This window comes from Epinephelus moara, chromosome 8 (assembly GCF_006386435.1).
Source record: "Epinephelus moara isolate mb chromosome 8, YSFRI_EMoa_1.0, whole genome shotgun sequence".
Lineage (NCBI taxonomy): Eukaryota > Metazoa > Chordata > Actinopteri > Perciformes > Serranidae > Epinephelus > Epinephelus moara.
This window is the reverse complement of record NC_065513.1, coordinates 40,149,769-40,169,673: the sequence shown is the minus strand read 5'-3', so window position 1 is coordinate 40,169,673 and position 19,905 is coordinate 40,149,769. Positions and strand designations below refer to the sequence as shown.

At 41.5% G+C, this 19,905-nt stretch overlaps 1 protein-coding gene and 1 long non-coding RNA gene across 2 annotated transcripts in view; one reads left to right on the top strand and one right to left on the bottom strand.

Annotated features, from left to right (window-relative positions):
* The window catches only part of cds1 (CDP-diacylglycerol synthase (phosphatidate cytidylyltransferase) 1), a 48,132-nt gene extending 29,492 nt beyond the window's left edge, over window positions 1–18,640 (bottom strand). The window contains exon 1 of the mRNA XM_050051238.1: window positions 18,317–18,640. Within this exon, the coding sequence (XP_049907195.1) occupies window positions 18,317–18,385 (69 nt within the window). The 5' untranslated portion in view covers window positions 18,386–18,640. The remainder of the gene's footprint in view (window positions 1–18,316) is intronic.
* LOC126394435 (uncharacterized) overlaps window positions 1–19,905 on the top strand; it is a 310,194-nt gene that overhangs the window by 164,896 nt on the left and 125,393 nt on the right. The gene's annotated exons all lie outside the window — the stretch shown is intronic.

The following is a 19,905-nucleotide window of genomic DNA, read 5'->3' as shown; positions in this document are numbered from 1 at the left end:
TGGTTGCTGGCAGACACTCTGTGCTGCAATAAAATGGTTAATCAGCAGTGCCGTGCACTGTAGAGCCGATGCACTGCTGGTTCTGCCGGCCTGAATAGAATATAATGTCTATAGCCTTACTGTTGTGTTCAGCCTTATAGACTGAGCTGAGTAGTGATGCGCGAGTAGTGATTCTTGATGAACTGTACAAAGGTCTACGTGTTTGTGTACTAAAGTTGAGATACAAATGTAAATTTAGGCTTGATAATCTATAAATCATTCTTTCCTTGATCTTATAAGATTTTGTGTGCAAAATTCCAATGTTCTTGTGAATAATGTATGCATATTGCTTGGTTTCTCCTCACTTCCCATTAGTTAAATTTAAATAATCTTAACTGTTCGTGTCTGTTTTCAAGCAAAAACTAAATTATTAATATTACAAATACAAATTAAACTTTTGGTAGCCTACTAAAATAATATGATCAATTGTTTTTTCAGTCCACTAGCTAAAATATTGTCGGAATAAAAATGACCGAAATGAGATTAACAGACTTAAAAAACTTTACCTTATTAGATAAAACAGATGTTGACAAAGTTTTCCTTTGGGGACATAATTTGCAGTTCAAAACAGGTAATAAATCACAACATATAGCAATATATTTGATCGCAACACTCAGCATATCACAACATGTTTAACATCTGAAAAATGTTGTATCATGGGCCCTCTGGTGATTCACACTGCTATTTGTAGGTGAATTATCTTTGGGTTTTGGGCTGTTAGTCAGACTAAACAAGCGATCTCAAGACTTCTCTATGGGCTCTTTCCCATTTTCTCATATTTCATAAACTGGACAATGCATGGATTTTTGATCAAATATAACTTTAAGTAAAATGCAAAGAGAATCAGAAATGAAAGCATAGACAAGCAGGATATTGGCAGCTAATGGGTTAATACACAGTACAGACTGCAGGGGTGAGTAAGCTGTGTTTAATGAAAAGTTAATACAAGAGTCTGGAGTGCTTGTGCTACCTCTACATGTATGCAACAATGGCAAAACCCAAAGCAGGACAGCCACTGTCAGACTGCTTGGGGATGGTAGCTAATACTATAAATGCAGGTATCACTTTCACTGTTCTACTTCTGTCACTATTCTAAGTGTTTACTAACAGCAGATCTTCCATGACAACCTGATACCTGATAAAGTGGCTGGCAGAGAAGGCAAACTAAAACCTGCCAGTGACTGGTGGCCGATGGTATTTCTCACTGAGGTTTAACTGATACAGTTCGTCTACAGTTCAATAAATGTTTCTGCAACATGGAGCAGGCCTCAGCTTCGAGGCTCAGTCAGCACATAACTCCACACGCACCAATGTGTTACATGCAGAGCGTCACAGCTTTATAGTCTAATCTGGCTGAATGTACTCAAGCTTGTTAATTTAACTGTCAAACACTGTTAATGTTTTGTTTAGTTAGCAAAGTATGCCCACGCCTGTGTAAATATTTCACAGTCAAGCACTTCAAATAATGATGCAAATCTGTGTGATAACAATCCAAGTTATGCCATGGGTTCGGACGAGTGGTAAGTCAGAGTGCCTGTAATCATCACTGGTAAATACAAAAAGAAAACACTGCTAACAGAGCATGAAATTAAACATGAGCACAGGTGGTGCATCTGAAACTTGACCTTCTGCAGTATGTCAATGTTTTTCTGCTGTCGGTGAGACAGCGACGGTAAAGCATGAGGCAGAGTGACTGTCATTGCAGCTCAGCTCACCTCCGCTATCTTCTTCGTCCTCCTCCTCCTCCTCTGCCGGGCTATTAATGCCATCTCTGCAGAGAGGTGGGAGGAAGAGGAGGAGAGGATCAGACAAGAGGACAGGTGACGAGCGACGAGCAGCTCAAGCCTTGTCCACACTGAGACCATGTTCATCTCATGAGTACCTGAAGCAACGTGCCTCATCAACACAGGTCCTTGTAGGGCTATTATTGGTCTGAACACCTCCTAATAGGGTTGGGTACCGTTCACAGTTGATCTGATAGCGTTGCCGGTACCTTGAATTTTTTTTATTGGTACCCAACTGTAGCTTTTATTAGTACTATACTCTTTCTGTAATAACAAGCATTTGAACAAGCTGCATTCAATAAGAAAGCCAGCTCCTCTGCTTTTTTCTGATCACACACAGACCATATCCGTCTGTCTACTTGCTTGTGTTTGACTGTGTGTATCTGCATGTCTGGCTCGCTCTCCGTTTAGACACAACTCATAACTATGTGGAAAAAGTATATAATTTAAAAGACGCAGTCACAAACAGCAGTGATACCAGGCTATTTCTAGAAAGACTGAACTATCGGCACAGCTTGATGGGAAGCCAACGGAGCTCTGTGGTCAGCTTCCCAACTTCAAGGGGCTTATTCCCCCTGTCTGAACCCAGCGTTCTCACCCAGGTGTGCTCTTAGGCTGCTTTCAGACCTAGAGTCATCTCCTTTGGTCTGAATCAGGGACTCATGTTGTTCCAAAGCTGTATAATTGCCTAGAGTTGGTTCATGTTCTCACGGCAGCATTTACAAGTGGACCAGATCAAATGCCTTGTGTGAGAAAGCTGCTCTTGATTGGTCAGAATTTCCATGTGGGAAAAATCCAGGAAGTAAAGCAAACGTTGAAGAAGAGTACACTTGCAAGATAAATGTGACACTTTCTAATGTCACAATGGAGGGACAACTACGCAGGTTGATTTTAGCGCTGCTCATCGTGGACTATATTGCTGTCATTGTTCATTTTAGTCAAACCATACAGTTTGAAAACGAGGCGCGGCTCCAACTAGAAAACAATGTTTTGATGCATTGGATGTGCTGAATGTGCATATTAAGGCAGTACAGGAGGAGGTGCACATTAATAATCCTCCAGGACTGTAACATGCTCATGTTTAACCCAAACAATGTGTCATGTGACTGCAGTTGCTTCACATCCAGGTCGGAAACCACCTCTTCAAGAAGGTCTTGGTCAGGTTGTTCACACCTGCCTAAACGAACCGCACTTAAGGGGCAAACGAACTTGAATTCCATTGAACCAAACCAAACAGGTCAGGTGTGAAAGCACCCTTAGTTATGAAATTTCATCAGTCCATCGGAGTTTCCAGTTATCTCAATCCTCCAAGCATCTCGCTAGCTCACCAGTGCTTTATTCTCCTGTGTCTTTCTTTAGGACAACCATTAAATTTGGCACAGATTGAACATAATTGAATATTAAGGGTACCAGTTGAAATGTGTCCAATCTGTGCTCTTAAAGGTGTCAGGTTCTGAAACCAATGCTCGTATGTAGCAACTAATTCTGTCTGGAACTGAAACAATTAGTAAATTAGTCGATTAGTGGAAAATTGATCTGCAACAATTCTGAGAAACAATTTTGAGAAACGATAACTCCTTAAAGGTATTTAACGGATATAATACCCAAATAATCAGTGGCTCCACTTTCTCTTTTGCCAATATTTGCTAGTTAGCTTAGTTTTCTGTGATAGTAAACTGAATACGTCAGGATTTGGACTGCTGAACAAACAAAAAAGGAATTTAGAGACATCAGCTTGGGCTTTGGTAAACTGTGTGGCGAATTTTTCAATATTTTCAGACATTTTATGGACCAAATAATAAATCAGCTAAACGAGAAAGTGGTAGTCACTGATAGATGATGAAAATAACTGGAAGTTGCAGCCCTACTTTTGTTCACCAACATGTTTTCAGGTTGCTTTTCAAAAGCTGCCCATGCACTTTAAAACATCAGTTAAAGAAACAGTTATATGTCGTTTTCTTATCCTTTTTCCAGTTACCTGACATAACCAAAACCTGCCTTCAGAGAATTAAATTGTGTGGGACAGGCACAGCCATACGAGCTTCTATTCCACTAGCTTGCATTTCTCAGTGCAGTACGCCTAGATTGTTTCTCCAAGGCTGATATTGACAGCATTGGAACAAAAGTCCAGAAACTGAGACTAGTATTAAACAGAGAAATGTGACAAACTAACATCGTTTTTTTAACTCTGATAAGGTTTAAAAACATCTATAAAAATGTGTTATTTACACACGTCAGAGGGATCTCGAGTCTCACAATGACTCATTGAGCTTATTTTGGGACATTTCTGTTACTTTCCCTTCGCTCGTCATGATGGCAGCCCTAATAATAGACAGACTGTTTCAGAGTGAGAGGATGAACTAGTCATGCCATCATGCCCTGCAGATAAAAAGTCGTTTCCTGTTTTGGGTTGTATTTAACTGTGAGTGTCTGTTTGATTAGGGAAGTGCATGGATGTCCCAGAATACCAGGAGCATCTATTACAATAGGAGCATTAAGAGATGATTCTTACTGCAGGAATGCGTGAGATCTTTGAGGTCACATCTGTAATTTAGGATAATAAAAACACTTTAAACAGTAAACTGACGAAAACTGTAAACTCTTCAAACATATAATGACTAAATTTAACAAAAATGTCACTAAATACACCAGTAAAGTAGCTTTTGGAAGACAACAGGATCTCTGAACAGACTCAAGCTGTTGTTTCAGTCGACAAACTTCATCCACTACAACAAACATCCACCTGCATTTGTGAATGAACCCTAAATCAGTGCAGTTACTGGTGCTGCAACACGCCACCATCCAATGAATCTATGGAAATTAAGCTTGATTAAAAGTAACCAACAGGGAGCAGTAAACCACAGTCCGAACCAGTCTTAATTGAAACAGCTCTAATTTACCCCGGAAAGGTCAACAGAAGCAGGAAGCTGCTACTGAGGGGAAAAAACAAAGCATCACTCTCACCAGAGCACAACAAGCCTGCACACCTGTAAGGCCCAGACCAGCAGACAGCAGCTGGCTCTGGTCACAGGGGAGAGGATCACTGAGTAAGCTACCGCCTACAGTACACGAGCTCACTCATGCAGCAAGGAATTAAGCTAATCAGCAACAAACATTGACCTGAAGTAGCACTGCTGCTGGAAGCAACTTTCAGCTCCCAACAGCTTTCTCTACCCAACTGCAGCGCAAAGCAGAACGAGCCGTTTTACAGGAGACACAACGGTCTGTAGCCAGAGGTGATCCTGAGAGACAGGGCTGATCATTACACAAATCAATAATGTTGGATGGATGAGAACTGGAGACAGCTTTGCCTGTCAGGCTCAGCTTTACACTGTCAGACATGACTTTCACCTCGGTCATTTCAACTTTCACCCTTGTGTTGTGCTGTGGTTTGACCTGAATGCCAGTGAAACATGTTGCATATAAGCATGATACTCTTTGCACAATTATCTAAAGCAGTACTGTCATGCATGTTACAATTAGCATGTCAGAATGACTCACTAACATTCAGCATATGTATTAGATTGGATTACAATGTCTGCACGCCATGGAAGAAAAATGAATACAGAAAAATCACAGCAAAAACAGTGATGATTTGAAATAGATCCATGAAGTTATTTGATCTTTATTTACCCATCATAACAGACATTAAATTACTTCAGCTTCTGATCTGATACAAAAATAATGTTGACGGTAATAACCGCAGGTACCACATGCCGCATCTTTGACCGCCTTCAAAATGCTGGGTGCTACTCTTGTGCCTTTTTTGTGCCAGCTTTCAAGACTGCATCGACTGCTTGCGTCTGCGGTTGCTAAGCAACCTTACCAAGCATTGTATAGCATGAAATCCTGAGTGCAGAGCTGATCTTCTTCCAGGAGCTATTTATAAGTGTGTAGGCCCATTGTCAGTGGGACAGATGTAAAGCTCTGGGTAGCCCTGCACTAACATGATCAACTTTTCTGTGTTTATCAGACTGAATATTTACAGAAGAAGGGAAAGATGTCTGTCCTTTCAAATTAAACTCCCACATGGTTTTGTTTTGTTTTCTACAACTAAGCGACCAATGAAATCTTGCCGACTAATGACCTTTGTGGTCGACCAACGTTTGTTCGACTATTAGGGGGCAGCCCTAATAAATACACTTTTTTTCCCACACCAAATTGCAGAGAGCATCCAGTCTCTCCTGCTCTGGAATCAACATATTATTATGCCCTTGGCCCCCTTGGCCCTCCCTCCTTATAAAAGGCTACAGCCAGTGAGCAATGGCAGCGTGTATTTTCGAAGCTAAATGGCGGAGAGAGGAACAAAACGTTCACCTGAAGACGACCAGGATCCGACATTACCTCTAAAGAAACAACGGTTGTTGGCGAAGAAGTTGTCGGATAAAGAAAGGCACAGAACTCGGATTAACATTGGCCTTGCATTTCCAAGGTAGAGAGCACTGTGAGAGCTAAAGGGGCTACAATCTGACTCAGAGCTAGCTCTTCTTCTCCTGGACAGCTAGCTCTTCTTCTCCTGGACAGGTAACATTAAGTAACAACATAAAGTCAAATGTCTGTTTTAATTTGTGTTACAGTAACGTTAGGCACATGTCACTATGTCGATTCAATTAAATTTAATGTTACAATCGTAGCATGGGTTAATGTCCGGAGCTTGAGTTATTAGCGGCTTGGTCCCAGCAATGGGTCGGGTGTACGGTTGTGTTAGGTGAGTAGCCGCAGCCGAGGTAGAGGGAGGTGTGGCTCATGACACATTTTGTTTTGGTCTACAGGCAGTGCACAACGGCAAACCTAGCGGTGAAACGATTTCGCTTTTTGCCCCTTTAAGTTACATTTAAAAAAGGCCAAATTCATATTAATGTAAAATTTTCAAACAAAGCTGTAAAATCCATCTTACTTTCACAGGCCTGGATGATGCTCTCCCTGAAATTACTCTGACAACCAAGACCAATTTCACCTATTCTGACTAATTAAAGTCGCATAATTAGAGCGTTATATCAGCAGAAATATTCATTTCAGGTCAATGCCAGTATTTTATTTTAAAGCCTTTATCTGCAGATGTTGTTGTGCATCCCTACCTATAATCTATGTTGTCTTTTTTAATGTACTTCAAACAGCTCGGGTTCAAAACACCAAATAAACAAGGTTATGTGAACGCAGCACCCCAATGTAGAGCAGTTAAGACTCCTCTGCTGTCCAAAGACATTTCTGACTGCAGCTGTGCAGAATGACGCTGTGACCAGTAGAGCGTTAAACGTCCTGCTGCCACCACCACCACCGCTGCTGCTGCTGCTGGAGGCTTTAGAGACGGCCAGCCGACCAGCAGACACCCCGCCAAGGTCAACTGTCATGTGGAGTCTTGAGCAGCCGCTAACTGTCCCTGCAACAGTACGCAGGACCGTGAAGGGAGCGCAGCACTGTGAAGATCACCAGGTCAACACACACACTGCTGAGTATGTGTATGTGTGTGCTTGACTAATTCATGAAAGTAAATATTGGCCTTAGAGACAGCACAGAGGGAGGATGTGAATATAAATGGATGTGTGTACATGTGTGTGTGGGAGTCCACTAAACACTTAGCTTTCTTCAGTGACTATATAAAGTGCGCCTCATGTGAACATGATCTGTCCGGGTGTTGCTGCTGGGTGTGTGACACAACAAAGTGAACCTTTAACCTCCAAAATACGACACAGACAGGGTTGATTCATCCTCGTTTAAACCCTGTCAGCCTGTTTCTTATTAGGAACACCTCAAACTGGCCAACGAAGACAGGAAACCAAAGTTTTTATTCGTCATCATTTGACTGATTAATTTCTCCTGCTCTCTGATAGTCTGAGGGTGGACCGCAACACACATCCACAAGTGTTGCCCAACATTGTTCTCATGGTGTCTCGGGGTGGATCACAACTACAGTCATGGTAGACAAACATGTTTTGCTGCATTGTTATACTGGCATGTGGTAAAATTAGGCTCACAGCATCCTATTATAAGCAAATCAGGCTTGTAAACAAACGTCACAGGGACTCACACGTAGCTAGTTAACTAGGCTGAGGTTTCGCGACTTGTCATCCTGCCAGGTTGAAGATTTTGGCAGAAGGAAATCAAAACAAAGCCAGGCTCCAGTCTACAACTCTGGCTGAACATGATAGCCTCATCTGTGCTGTCTGATGTGCAGTAATTAACCAGTCTCATTCTTAATACAGTAAATGCCAGAAATAATTTGATTTTCTGCTTTGCCCTTTGTACTTTCCAAACATAGGACCTACTGGATGTGAGTCATCGTCCCAGCATCAGTGTCCATCTCCTTTGACCCATAAACTCTTTCTTTCCATGGTCATTTCCTCAAATGACCAAAATATTTTCACTCCTGATGGACAACATTGCATTTATCTTAGAAGTCAGAAGCTCACAGTTTTAGCATCTATGCTACTTGAATGATGCTGCTCTCAGAAACAACCGTAACAACTGGAACAAATACTCCAGGTTTCTAATAAAGTGTTCCAAACATGCTTGACATTAAGGATGCGCCGATTTAGCGACTGAACATTGGTATTGGCCGATATTCGCAGTAGGACACAGTAGGACACACCCTATTGTTTCGCTGATAATGTTGCCTTGTCAACAACAAATCAGTTTTGACATCAGCAGGAGAAGAGCTAGTTAACGTTAACTGTTAGCAGCCAGAGGATGGAACTAACTCAGGATGTCTACAGGTACAAACAAGTGTTGACTTTTTAAGACCTTTTTAATACCACTGAAAATGACATTTAAGACAAATGTGCCATGGAAATATATACCTAAAAGCGAAAATGAAGATGTCAGTTCAAAATGAACAGTAGACATTAGGGATGCACCAAAATGAAAATTTGTGGGCGAAGCCGAATAAAATTAAACGCTTGGCCAAATACCGAGTACCGAATGCCGAATGCCGTTGTTTAGTTTTTCATTAGTTTTTGCAGATGAACCCCCTCCAGATTAGTGTTGTCACGGTACCAAAATTGGGACCCACGGTACGATACCAGTGAAAAGTATCACGGTTCTGAGTAGTATCACGATACCACAGCAAAAATGAGGCAGATGTGCCTTTTGTCATTTATAAAAAGATAAATCACTTTTCTATAATACATCAATGATATTTCAATGGAATAAATTACTTATTGACTTATTCATACTTCAAAAACAGCATCAATAAGTGATTAACATAGCGGGGATTGAAATAAAATATATAAATAAAATAAAAATCAACCAGCCACCCTCCTCCCCTGACAAGTAAAGAACAGTCCCTTCATAAGTAAAGAACAGTCCCTTAAGTGCGGTGAGGTTTGTGGGCCGTTACCTGCCACAAAGAGAGAAATGTGAACGGCTCGTTTCTCCTCTGACACGCCACATACCTGTGTGCCGCCACGGCTCGGCTGTTCAGGTACTTTTGGGCAGCCATGACACCAAGAATTAAAATTATTGGACCTGGAACCGGGCTTCTCTGTCGCCGGTAAGCCGTTACCTTGCACCGCGAAGCACTATGGCCGCCGTATTTGACAGGAATACATTCCTGTCTGTGTCTGTGTCAACACTTTGAAATATCGCCACACTGCCGACATTTTACTCCGTCCGTCACCACACGCTGTTTGATTGCGTCATCAAAACATGGCGCTATTATTCAGCCTTGCTTTTCACTTATTCCACCGAATACCGAATGTGTGTTTTTTTGCAATATTCGGCCGAATATATTCGGTTACTGAATATTCGGTGCATCCCTAGTAGAAATTACCCTGACGATACTCTCTTACGGCTCTGAATGTGCAATTCCACTGCCCTGATCCCTGTTTTACCACGTTAGAAACACCTTAGACATAAAGCGCAGTTTGCTTCGTAAACATTTCCATGCTCTGGCGTAAATCATCACAAGTAATCACTGTAATTCTTTAAAGCTATTTTTCCTTACATTTGCATTTTCCCATAACTTGCAAGGTCCTGGTTTAACGATGCAGACTCATTGTGGGATTTAAGTGTGTGAAGGGGCAAAAACGGGATTGCGCACATACAGGTGTTGTGTCGAAGTCTGGTACCCCATTGAATAGAGTTCCCCTCCTGTTAAAATTGTGTTTCCCATAGTACTAACACCAAAAGAGTATTTGGTGAAGGGTAGATTCTAACATTATGATGTGTTCAAATGTAATCTTGTAAAATTTAGATCTTGGTCATAAACTTGAGTAAATACAGTTGTTTGAAGGAGCAATGTGTTGAGATTTTTACAGCAGTATAAAACAGACTTTAGAGTGGAACACATGATATATGCAATAAAAAGGCATAAAACGTTATTTAAAAATGTGAAAGGTTATATTAAAGGTCGTTTCATAAATTTGCATGACTGAATTTGTGCTCATTCAAAGATAGTGTAATAACAAACTGAATGACTTTAAAACTGTTTTGTTTTTTTAAATGAAGATTTCTTTGTTTCCCTGACACAAAAGGGGAAGTTAACAACAAAAACAAAATAAACAACAACAACAAAACATCTGTATCAGTACTGGCCAAACTGTTGTTTTAAACGTCGGTCTCCCCATTCGCCCAGAATTTCATAATCAGTCCCTCCTTGATGTGAATGCACCCTTTAACCAGGACAGAAGCTAAAGCTAAAATCTAACTTCCCCAGTAGCTGGTGAATCATATCCTGTATTAATTCTTTAACTGCTTCCACTTAAGACGCCAGCTAGATGCTTTCATGAAAGGCAGATCTCCATATGGCAGCTTTATAGTTGCCAAAGTGTCTGCAAACTCATTAGCAACATACATGTTGTGGTCAAGTGGCAGTTTGCCAACCTTATAAAACACTACAGAGGATAAATGACCTCAACCAGGAAACCTTCATCTCAAAGCATCAAGACGGTCCCTAAACACATAGGCTTGTGAAGAGATTAATGAGAGTTTTATTCATGTTTATAGGAAGTTCAAAATGTCCCAACTCAGCACAGACACTGGCCACCAAGTTAAAGAAGTATTTCCCTGCTGGACAGATGGTCTTACCATAAAACTAGGCTGTCTATGTTGTAGAAAGACGCGCATACTTTTGAAATTTGCTGCAACATGACCAGAGAAACCAGAGAAACTGTGGCATTTGCTTTTGCTCAAGTGTTAGAAAACCTACAACTACCAGAATGCCCTTTGCCACACGGGACCAATAAATGCTCACACTAGTGGCTGACCTAATGTGAGCTTGTCTGTTTTGACACAGGAAACAATATGGCGGACAGCTGATTAAAAACAATCTCAAATTACAGTAAAACAATAAGATAAAATATGTTCCGGATACATTCGATATGAGAAATATTCAATGTCGTAACAGAATCTTGGTTCATATTTGAGCTTGACGCCTCGTTTCCAGTTACGTATGTGACCCGTGTCCATAGATCTGTAACATACGAATGATGCCTCTAGTGTCCAACGCAAGGAAGTGCATTTCTTTTTGGTTGGATAGAAACCTGATACAACCTGATACGTTTATATGCGCTTGGAAAATTACTGGGACAAAACAGGACCTGTCAGGTACGTGGCAAGTTTTGTGATTTAATTAAAAAGATGTGTGAACGGCTGAATGAGTCATAATGACGATTTGACTGTATATAATGTATAACCATATTTTAACAGAATAACATTACTCAGATTTTTTTTTTTGTTTGTTTGTTTTTTTAAAAAATCGTACAAACTCGCTTGACAATCAACACCGACATCTGAATTGAAGAAAATAGCCTGTTAGCTAAGCTAGCATTAGGGCTGCAACTAACGATTATTTTCATTGTCGACTAATCTGTCGATTATTTCTTCGATTAGTCGGCTAATCATTTTATTGAAAATGTGTTCAAAGTTGAAAAATGTCGCTCTGTCTCTCCCAAACCCCAAAATTATGTCATCTAATGTTTCGTACTCACGCCAAAGGGTTTTAGTTTGCCGATATTTGAACGTAAGAAGCTGCAATAGGAGTATTTTGGGGTACTCTTATAGTACTTTTCTATGAAAAATGACTCAAACCAATTAGTCGACTACTAGAATAATCACCGATTATTTTAATAGTCGATTAGTCATTGATTAATCGACTAATCATTGCAGCCCTAGCTAGCATACTGTCATGCGGTCTCTCCAAACTCCACCACAGAAGTTTAATTTTTCCAACGTACTTGTGGCAAAATCCAGACTGAAATAAATACTGAAGGGGGGAGGAGTTTCGCAGGCATATCGGGTATCACGCAGACTCCCATAGGAATTAATAGACTTCCAGTTACCTCGTCTCCGTACACATACATAATTGGAAACGAGGCGTTACTGTTTGATCTCCGTAACTTCAGCCTCTGTTTTTGCGATACAGGAAACAGTATGGCGCCCACTTTCTATTCACAAATTCTTGCGTAACAGCAAAACAGCGCACTTAAATATGTTTTTGAAGATATTTGAGGCAAGAAATACACAATATCGTAACCGAATCTTGATTTAAATTTGATCAGCACTGCCTCGTTTTACGGTTTGATCTGAGTTTGAGGGAGAAAGAGGGGCGGCTGTTTCTTTTGATCCACTTCTCTTCGTGTCCATGGTGACGGACATACAAAAATTTGGAGGTACAATCTATAGTTCGAGCAACAGAGCCAGTAATAATTTAATAATAATTTACGCAATACTTTTTAACAAACTTCTAGCAATGTATACAAGTGTTGGCTAACAGGGTTCAGCCTCCACTATATCCCTGTTTGACTCTGTCTAGTCATGCTTCTCACATGTCTCGTGTGTTGAGACAGAGGGCTTCCTACGGACAGCTGAGGGCCAAAAATGGACTTCGAAGGAGGTGAGGAAAAACAAGTTGGGACACTAATGAGATGTCGAGTGTGGCACTGTGCCAGAATGACCAAACTGCCAGCCAGTCACACAGCCAGGCGACAGTAACAAGGAACAAATACATATAGATGTGCGTGTCATGCAGTCGATGCACTTCAGTTCCACAAGTCGGTCTGTTTTTAGTTCGAGAGCATCCACTGGGAATTAAACTGTCAGTCAGAACCTGGATGGATCCTGTTTGTGTGTGCTGCTCAAAAAGCACTGTGATGATGCAACCGACACATCTAATGGTTTTACATTACAGATGATTTCATAATCTTCATCTAAACACCTCATCTGACTCCACAGAGAGGCTGTTAGGTGATGTATGATCTGCATCACTAAAACAATACATCTTTTTAAACTGCCTTTGCTCAGCCTCACAATGTGGGACGGGAAAATGAAGATCATATTACAAAGTATTTAAAATAATGTCTGACTTCTTAAATTGCAGTATCTCTTAATAACCCCAGAACACTCACACTCACTTTACAAACAATAAAAACACTTTAGAGCAGGTGAACAGGAGATAAGGTAGATGACTCTGGTCTGCAAACGCCTAATGAAGGAGTGTTGAGCATTTTCTATGGTTCTGGTGCTGCAGCGTGGAGAGTAAACTTTCAGGTATCAAACACTTAAATTTACTGCTTTTAAAACCTTTTTAATGCTAATTTTTAACCATATTTAAGACAAATTATCTTATTATTATTCACGGATTGAAAGTGTGTGTGAGGTCCTGTGCAGAGGTAGTTTTTATGTAGGAATATGGAGATTAGCATGAGCTAGGTTAATCTACATTTTGCCACCAGGTAACTGCATGTATTAAGTAAAAAGACAGTGTTAGGTTCAGGTGTTAGCTAGGGATAAAATTAATAAGGCAATTAACCTCTCAAACGTAAAATTCAAGACAATTTAATAACTTTTAAGGCCTAATGTTCATTAAATTGAATTTAAAATATAAGATATTTTCAGGCTTTTATGGACCTGCAGAGACCCTCAACTTTCCACATGGGAAGAGTTTTTTTGTTTGTCTGTTTTTTTATTCAAAAATTTTACTTCTCATTCCTTTAACACGACACATGGAAAAAAACCTTCTGACAAAACAGAAATAGCCGTTTCTTGTAATAAAATCACCACAAGCAATTCTTTGCCTCTCTCTAACACAAGCTGTGGTGTCAGTGTTTGGCAGGTTCTTTGTTATTAGCTTAGAAAAATGTAAAGAAAAATTCTTATTGAAGAATTATATTTGTAAGAATATCACGCAAACACTTATCCTCACTTAAAGGAGCACTTCACACACAAAATAACCAACAACAACAACAAAAACATCGGCTATCGGCCAAACTTATTTAAAACATCGGTGTCGGCCCAGAATTTCACAATCAGTGCATCTCTAGTCATTTTATTAAGGGCAAATGCCAAAATTCACCGGCTTTGTCCTCTCAAATATGAGTATTTACTGTATTTTCTTCATCTTCTCCGATAGTAAATTGAGTATCTTTAGGTCCTGGACTACCATCAGAAAAAACAAAAACATTTTCACAATGCACTGACTTTCTGAAGGCCAAACAATGAGCAAAATAACAGTTAATCAATAATGAAACAATAATTAGTTGCAGCCCTATACATATTTTGGAGAAGATGTTTGCCCGACACATCCAGTGAAAACACTCCACTTTCATGCTTCAAGGTAATATGGAAATCAGGCGCTGTGACGGCACACTTCCCCAAGAGGTGACCTTGTGTAAAGCAGACGTACAGCAGCACACGCATGATAAATTCTGGGCCATGTTGAACTCCTTGGCACAGTTTCAGAGACATTATGCAGAGTGTCTGTGAGCGAGCTCTTCCCTCTGTGAGGCGAGTTAATCAGTGGGCCGGACGGGATTGCTCAACGACCCCTGCGTACATCACACAGGGGCTGGTGGTGAGGCGCCTGAGTGGAGCTGTTAGGTGGGGTTGACTCTGTCTAACCTTTGAAACGGTCCCACAGAGGATTAGACGAAGAATAGGTAGATGTAAAGTTGTCTTTAGATGTTCCATAGCTGACAGAGATAAAGCACTTTCAAGCTTAAAAGGTGGAGATAGCAAACACGCAATCAATACAGGCTTCAAGACAATTACTTTGATTACACTCAAATATAATTTATCTCTGGAGTCTTGGCTGTCCATACACATCAAGGGTGCATCAATCTGTCCAAACAGCCATACAGAGAACAAAACTGTGATATAAAGACTCATTTTCTCACTACAACTCGACAGATTATACTCTCAGTGTGCACATTTAAGGCCAAAACTGATGAAAATTTACATTATCAGGTAATCTATTGATCATTTCTTCAATCATTGTTTACCCTATAAGTCAGGGGTCTCACATTGATCCGTAAAGGGGCTGGCGTGGCTGCAGGTTTTTGTTCCAACCGAGCTGATTCGGCTCATTCAATCAACTGAACTTTCTTCACACAGTTGATTTGTTGTTTCAGGTGTGCTCCGGCCCTTTCACTAGGGGTGGGCGATACCACAAAATCAATCTGATACCAAGAAACAAAGGGCCATAATATCGATACCAATAGGATACCTTTTATTATTTAAAGTGGCGGTTTGTAAGGGAAAGCGGTGTGTCATGATTTATGTGGTGAATAATCAATCTGCTCAAGTAAACGGCTAATGATGACCAATCACCAGGGCGGCCTCTGGCTAAGAATTTTCCTAGTCGATCAGTAGTCATCATGTAGGGCCATTAGTCGACTAGTCTCCTGCATGTTTACGATATTACTTTAATGATTAAATGATATATTTTGGTGGTTTGAGTTGAAGGTGTGAGAAAGAATAGTATCAGTAACATTGTTAACACTGTGCTACATTACAGAGAAATACAAACCGTACTAATGAACCTTCATTAATATAGGCCTATATTTTATCTACAAGTGCACGTCACACACTGAGCGAGCCGCCTGTTAATGACGCTGTGGGCTAATGGGCATGTAGCTACTTCCATGTTTCAGATGATACGTCATGTTTGTAGTCGACCAATGAAGATGAGTTTACATATCACCTTGGGTTCGTCCTTCACCTTCTCAAAATGATCCACACTTTGGATTTCCTGCCCGACATGTTAGTCACTAGCCTGTGGAATAACCGCAGATACATGTTGTGTGGAAAACACGAGGTCAGGCTCTGGACGCTACTCTTGTGGCTTTTTTGCGCCAGCTTTCAAGAGCGCGGCGGCAGGTTGCGTCTGAGCGTCAGCCTATTTACCTGAAATCCTGAGAGCAGAGCTGATCTTCTTCCAGGAGCTTGTTTATAAGTGTGTAGGCCTATCGTCTGTGGGACAGATGTAAAGCTCTGGGTAGCCCTGCACTAACATGATTAACTTTTCTGTATTTATCAGACTGAATATTTACAGAAGAAGGGAAAGATATCTGTTGGCTGTGACTCGACTCGACTAACGTTTGGTCGACTATTAGGGGGCAGCTCCACCAATTACAGTTTGAAAATGTAACATCAACCAATGCTGAAGATCTGATTTGACTACAATATTAAGTTCACTACAATATACTGGGATATTCCTCATCTGAGCCTCTCTGAACAGACTCTGCCAATGAACTCTCTGCGTCTGTGTCAGGGGTCTCAATGCTGAGATATTTCACTCCTCCTCCTTTAGTTTCGGCTTCCTCTTTCATTAAGCCATCACCGCTATCATGTATCTCATTAAACTAGCCAGGCTCAGCCATACTTTCTGCATTGAACGTCCGCAGTTCAAAATGAACAGTATGGAAAAATCACAACAGTTGGGTGAGTTCACGTTTAATTTGTATAATGTATAATGAAAACAAAATCTTATCGCTGTCATACATGCTATTTATTATTGCAGTTCCTCAGTCGGTCCGATGATCGTAAACAGTCTTGTGAGCGAAAATATTTAAGACCCGTTGAATCTGAATTTAAGACAATTTAAGACTTTTTAAAGGCTTTATATTAGGAAAACTTATTTTTTAAAGGATCTGTAGACACCCTGGTTTAACCTGAATCTATTTACCAGAGATGGGATTAAGTCATGGTTTAGTCACAAGAAAGTCTTTCGTCTTTGCACTCAAGTTCGAAGTCAAGGCTCAAATCAAGACTGATAAATCCCAAGTCAAGTCCCAAGTCCTAAACCTTGAATTTCCAGTCTTAAACAAGTCATGTTGTCTCTTCACCAAAGTGCAATGCCATTTTAGCAACAGAATACTAATATATAATTTACAAAAACCATGAACTGTTTTCAAATTTTGTATTTACGTGTTAAAACAACTTTATTGGGAGGTGTTGCATCTCTGTCTGTCATTTTCAACCTATACGTTTTCCATACCGCAATTTGTTTTTGAGGGAACAAAGTTATCTTTTTTCCAATTTGTAAGTAACATAATGTTACTTCTTCATGGTTGTCAGACCAGTTTAAACAAAGTGGATCAGGGGAATTAAGTGTAGACTTGCTGGTAATTAATCGTGTTCAACAAAAGGTAAATGAATTGATTCCATAGGCTGCATGGCGGTGAAGTGGTTAGCATTGTCGCCTCACAGCAAGAGGGTTCCCGGTTTCAAATCCAGGATGGAGGGGTTTGCATGTTCTCCTATGTCAGCTGGGTGCTCCGGCTTCCTCCCAAACTGTCCAAAGACATGCAGGTTAATTGGTGACTCTAAATTGTCCGTAGGTGTGAATGTGAGTGTGAATGGTTGTCTGTCTCTGTGATAGTCTGGTGACCTGTCCAGGGTGAACCCTGCCTCTCACCCAGTATCAGCTGGGATAGGCTCCAGCTCCTTGTGACCTTCAACATGACATACTTTGTAATTTTTGGACTTGGGGGAAGAATTTTGAAGTAGTAACACTCAAGTCCAAGTGAACTCAAAAGTCAGTGGAGTCAAAGTCAGGGAAAGTCTTTTAAGATTTCAAAGTTGTGACTCAAATCTGACTCAAGTCCAAGTCATGTAACAAGTCCACACCTCTGCTGTTATACTATGTTCCTTTAACCTTAAATCCTGATTAGTTGTTGACCCACTTGCTGTGTGAGAAGGTATGTCTGGCATGTGAGTCAATGCAGCACCCATGAAGTCAAGTATGTGGTGATCACATCAGTGAGGACAGAGGCACAAACACTGCAGAATAAGGTTATTAGAGGCTTTTAAATTCAATTTCAGGGCCCCTCACTTCCACCTGAGCACCCTTCATCTCCCACACAACAAACCAGGAGGCCTCACCAGCCCTGCACCTGCTCTAATGCTGCAATCCAACAACACAAACCAACTTTAAAGCTCAATAAATCAGCTGATTCCGTTTATAAGGCAACAAGCAGCAGCGTGACATTGATGAGTCTATGTCACGATGACAGGGTGAATATGTGGTGACAGTCCCAGGCATGATGAGGACGTGAACGTCACCCCACAGTCGTTATTTGTGGACACGGAGCAGTTTTCGTGACCGTGTTGATGTTGTTGCAGCAGGATTACCATGAGCCTGCAGCTAACTAGCTTAATTAGCTCGCTGCTAACGTGACAGCCCTGCTAGCTTGACTGGTTGGCGAGCGGCTGACAACAAACCCGACTAACTTGTTTAGAGGGCGAGGTCTCCCGTGGCGTGTTTTGCTTCGCTTTACCTTGTCGCTGATATTCTCGGTGCTGTCAGGGTCTCCTCCGCCTCCGCCTCGCTTCCTCAGCTCCGTCATGTCTCGCTCGTGTCGCTGCCGGGACGTTAATGTGTCACATAAGCCGACTCCGGGGGAAGGAGGGAGGGAGGCACGAGCCGACACTAGTCCCGGGGTTTTCAGATAAAGTCCTGGATTAATAACCCGGGTTAGGGTGTAAAAGCTCGGTCCGTGGAGAGGGTCAGCTTTCCTGGAAGTCAGCTGGAGCTGCCAAAGAGTCGCAACAGAGCCCGACACGATCCCAGTGAGTCTGCTGCGTGTGTTTGTTTATCACCGCAGTCCCGTCCTGCTGCCTCCGACCGCCGACAAGCTTTATATAGTGATGACACTCAGCTTCCGGTGGGAACTTTCAAAGTAAAAGTGTGTCAAGAAATAAATTAGCTGTATTTTAGGGAATGTTCTTTACTTATCAGAGTAGTGGGTGGCTTGACTCTTGGAGCCTCCTTGACGTTACAAATATTTTTCCTTGAGCCTCCCTGAGTGACTTGAGTAAAGTGTATGACCCTCCCTCCATTATAAATTAGTTATTAGATTTTAAAAACGTACCTTTTGATGTTTGAAAGTTAAAGCGCCGTTTCCACCAAACACACTACCTTTGGAACCAAAAGTAACCCTTCAGACATGAAGCCCGTTTCCACTGAAGAAGTTCCTGGTACTATTTGGGGGGCAGGAACTTTACAGGAACGTCCTCTCGCTCGGCCCTCTCAACCGCCGTGTCTCCACTGAGAGAATACACGTAATCGTTGTGCGACCATTCTGACCGGGGCGACGCGGCAAAGAAACAAACAATTCCAACATTTCTTGCTTTTCTTCTCACGACTCCCTTTAAAAATGCGACTCCTCGTCTGCTGAGTTTTAAAAATGCTATTTGTCGCTTTCTGTTGACGTCACATCCCGCCTTGAGTATATCCAGTCAGCACCAAGTAAACCCCATCCAGTCAGCACCAAGTAAACCCCAAGCCCCAGCCAGGAGTTTTTCGGGGCCGTTCTGAGTACCTAAGGCCCGTTTCCACCACAGGAACTTTGGGGTAATTTTACGGGGCGGAGCCGTTGGTGCGTGTCTCCACCGCAGGAACCACCCCTGAAGGACAGAGTTACGGAACTTTTACGGGGGCTAAACAAGTCCCTGCCTCGGAGTAGGTACTCAGAACGGCCCCGACAGACTCCTGGCTGGGGCTTGGGGATTACTTGGTGCTGATTGGATACACTCAAGGAGGGATGTGATGTCAACAAAATAGCTGGCATTTTTAAAACTCAGCAGAAGAGGCTTAGCTTGTTCATATAGCTTCCGCCGCCATGTAAAAAAACTTACTAAATGGCCCGTGAAATTATTTTTTTTTCCAGCGGATATCTTAGTTACAACGTGATTGAGCTAGCAAAGCAGTTTTGTGTTGATATGTGTGGTATTTATTCAGTTATGGGAAATCACGATGTCTAGAAAGCATCAGTGGCTGCAGCTGACAGGGACAGCTAACAGCAGCAGCAAAGCTAACATCAGGACGTCATCTGTTAAAAGCCTCCCGTTGTCGGATACGACATGA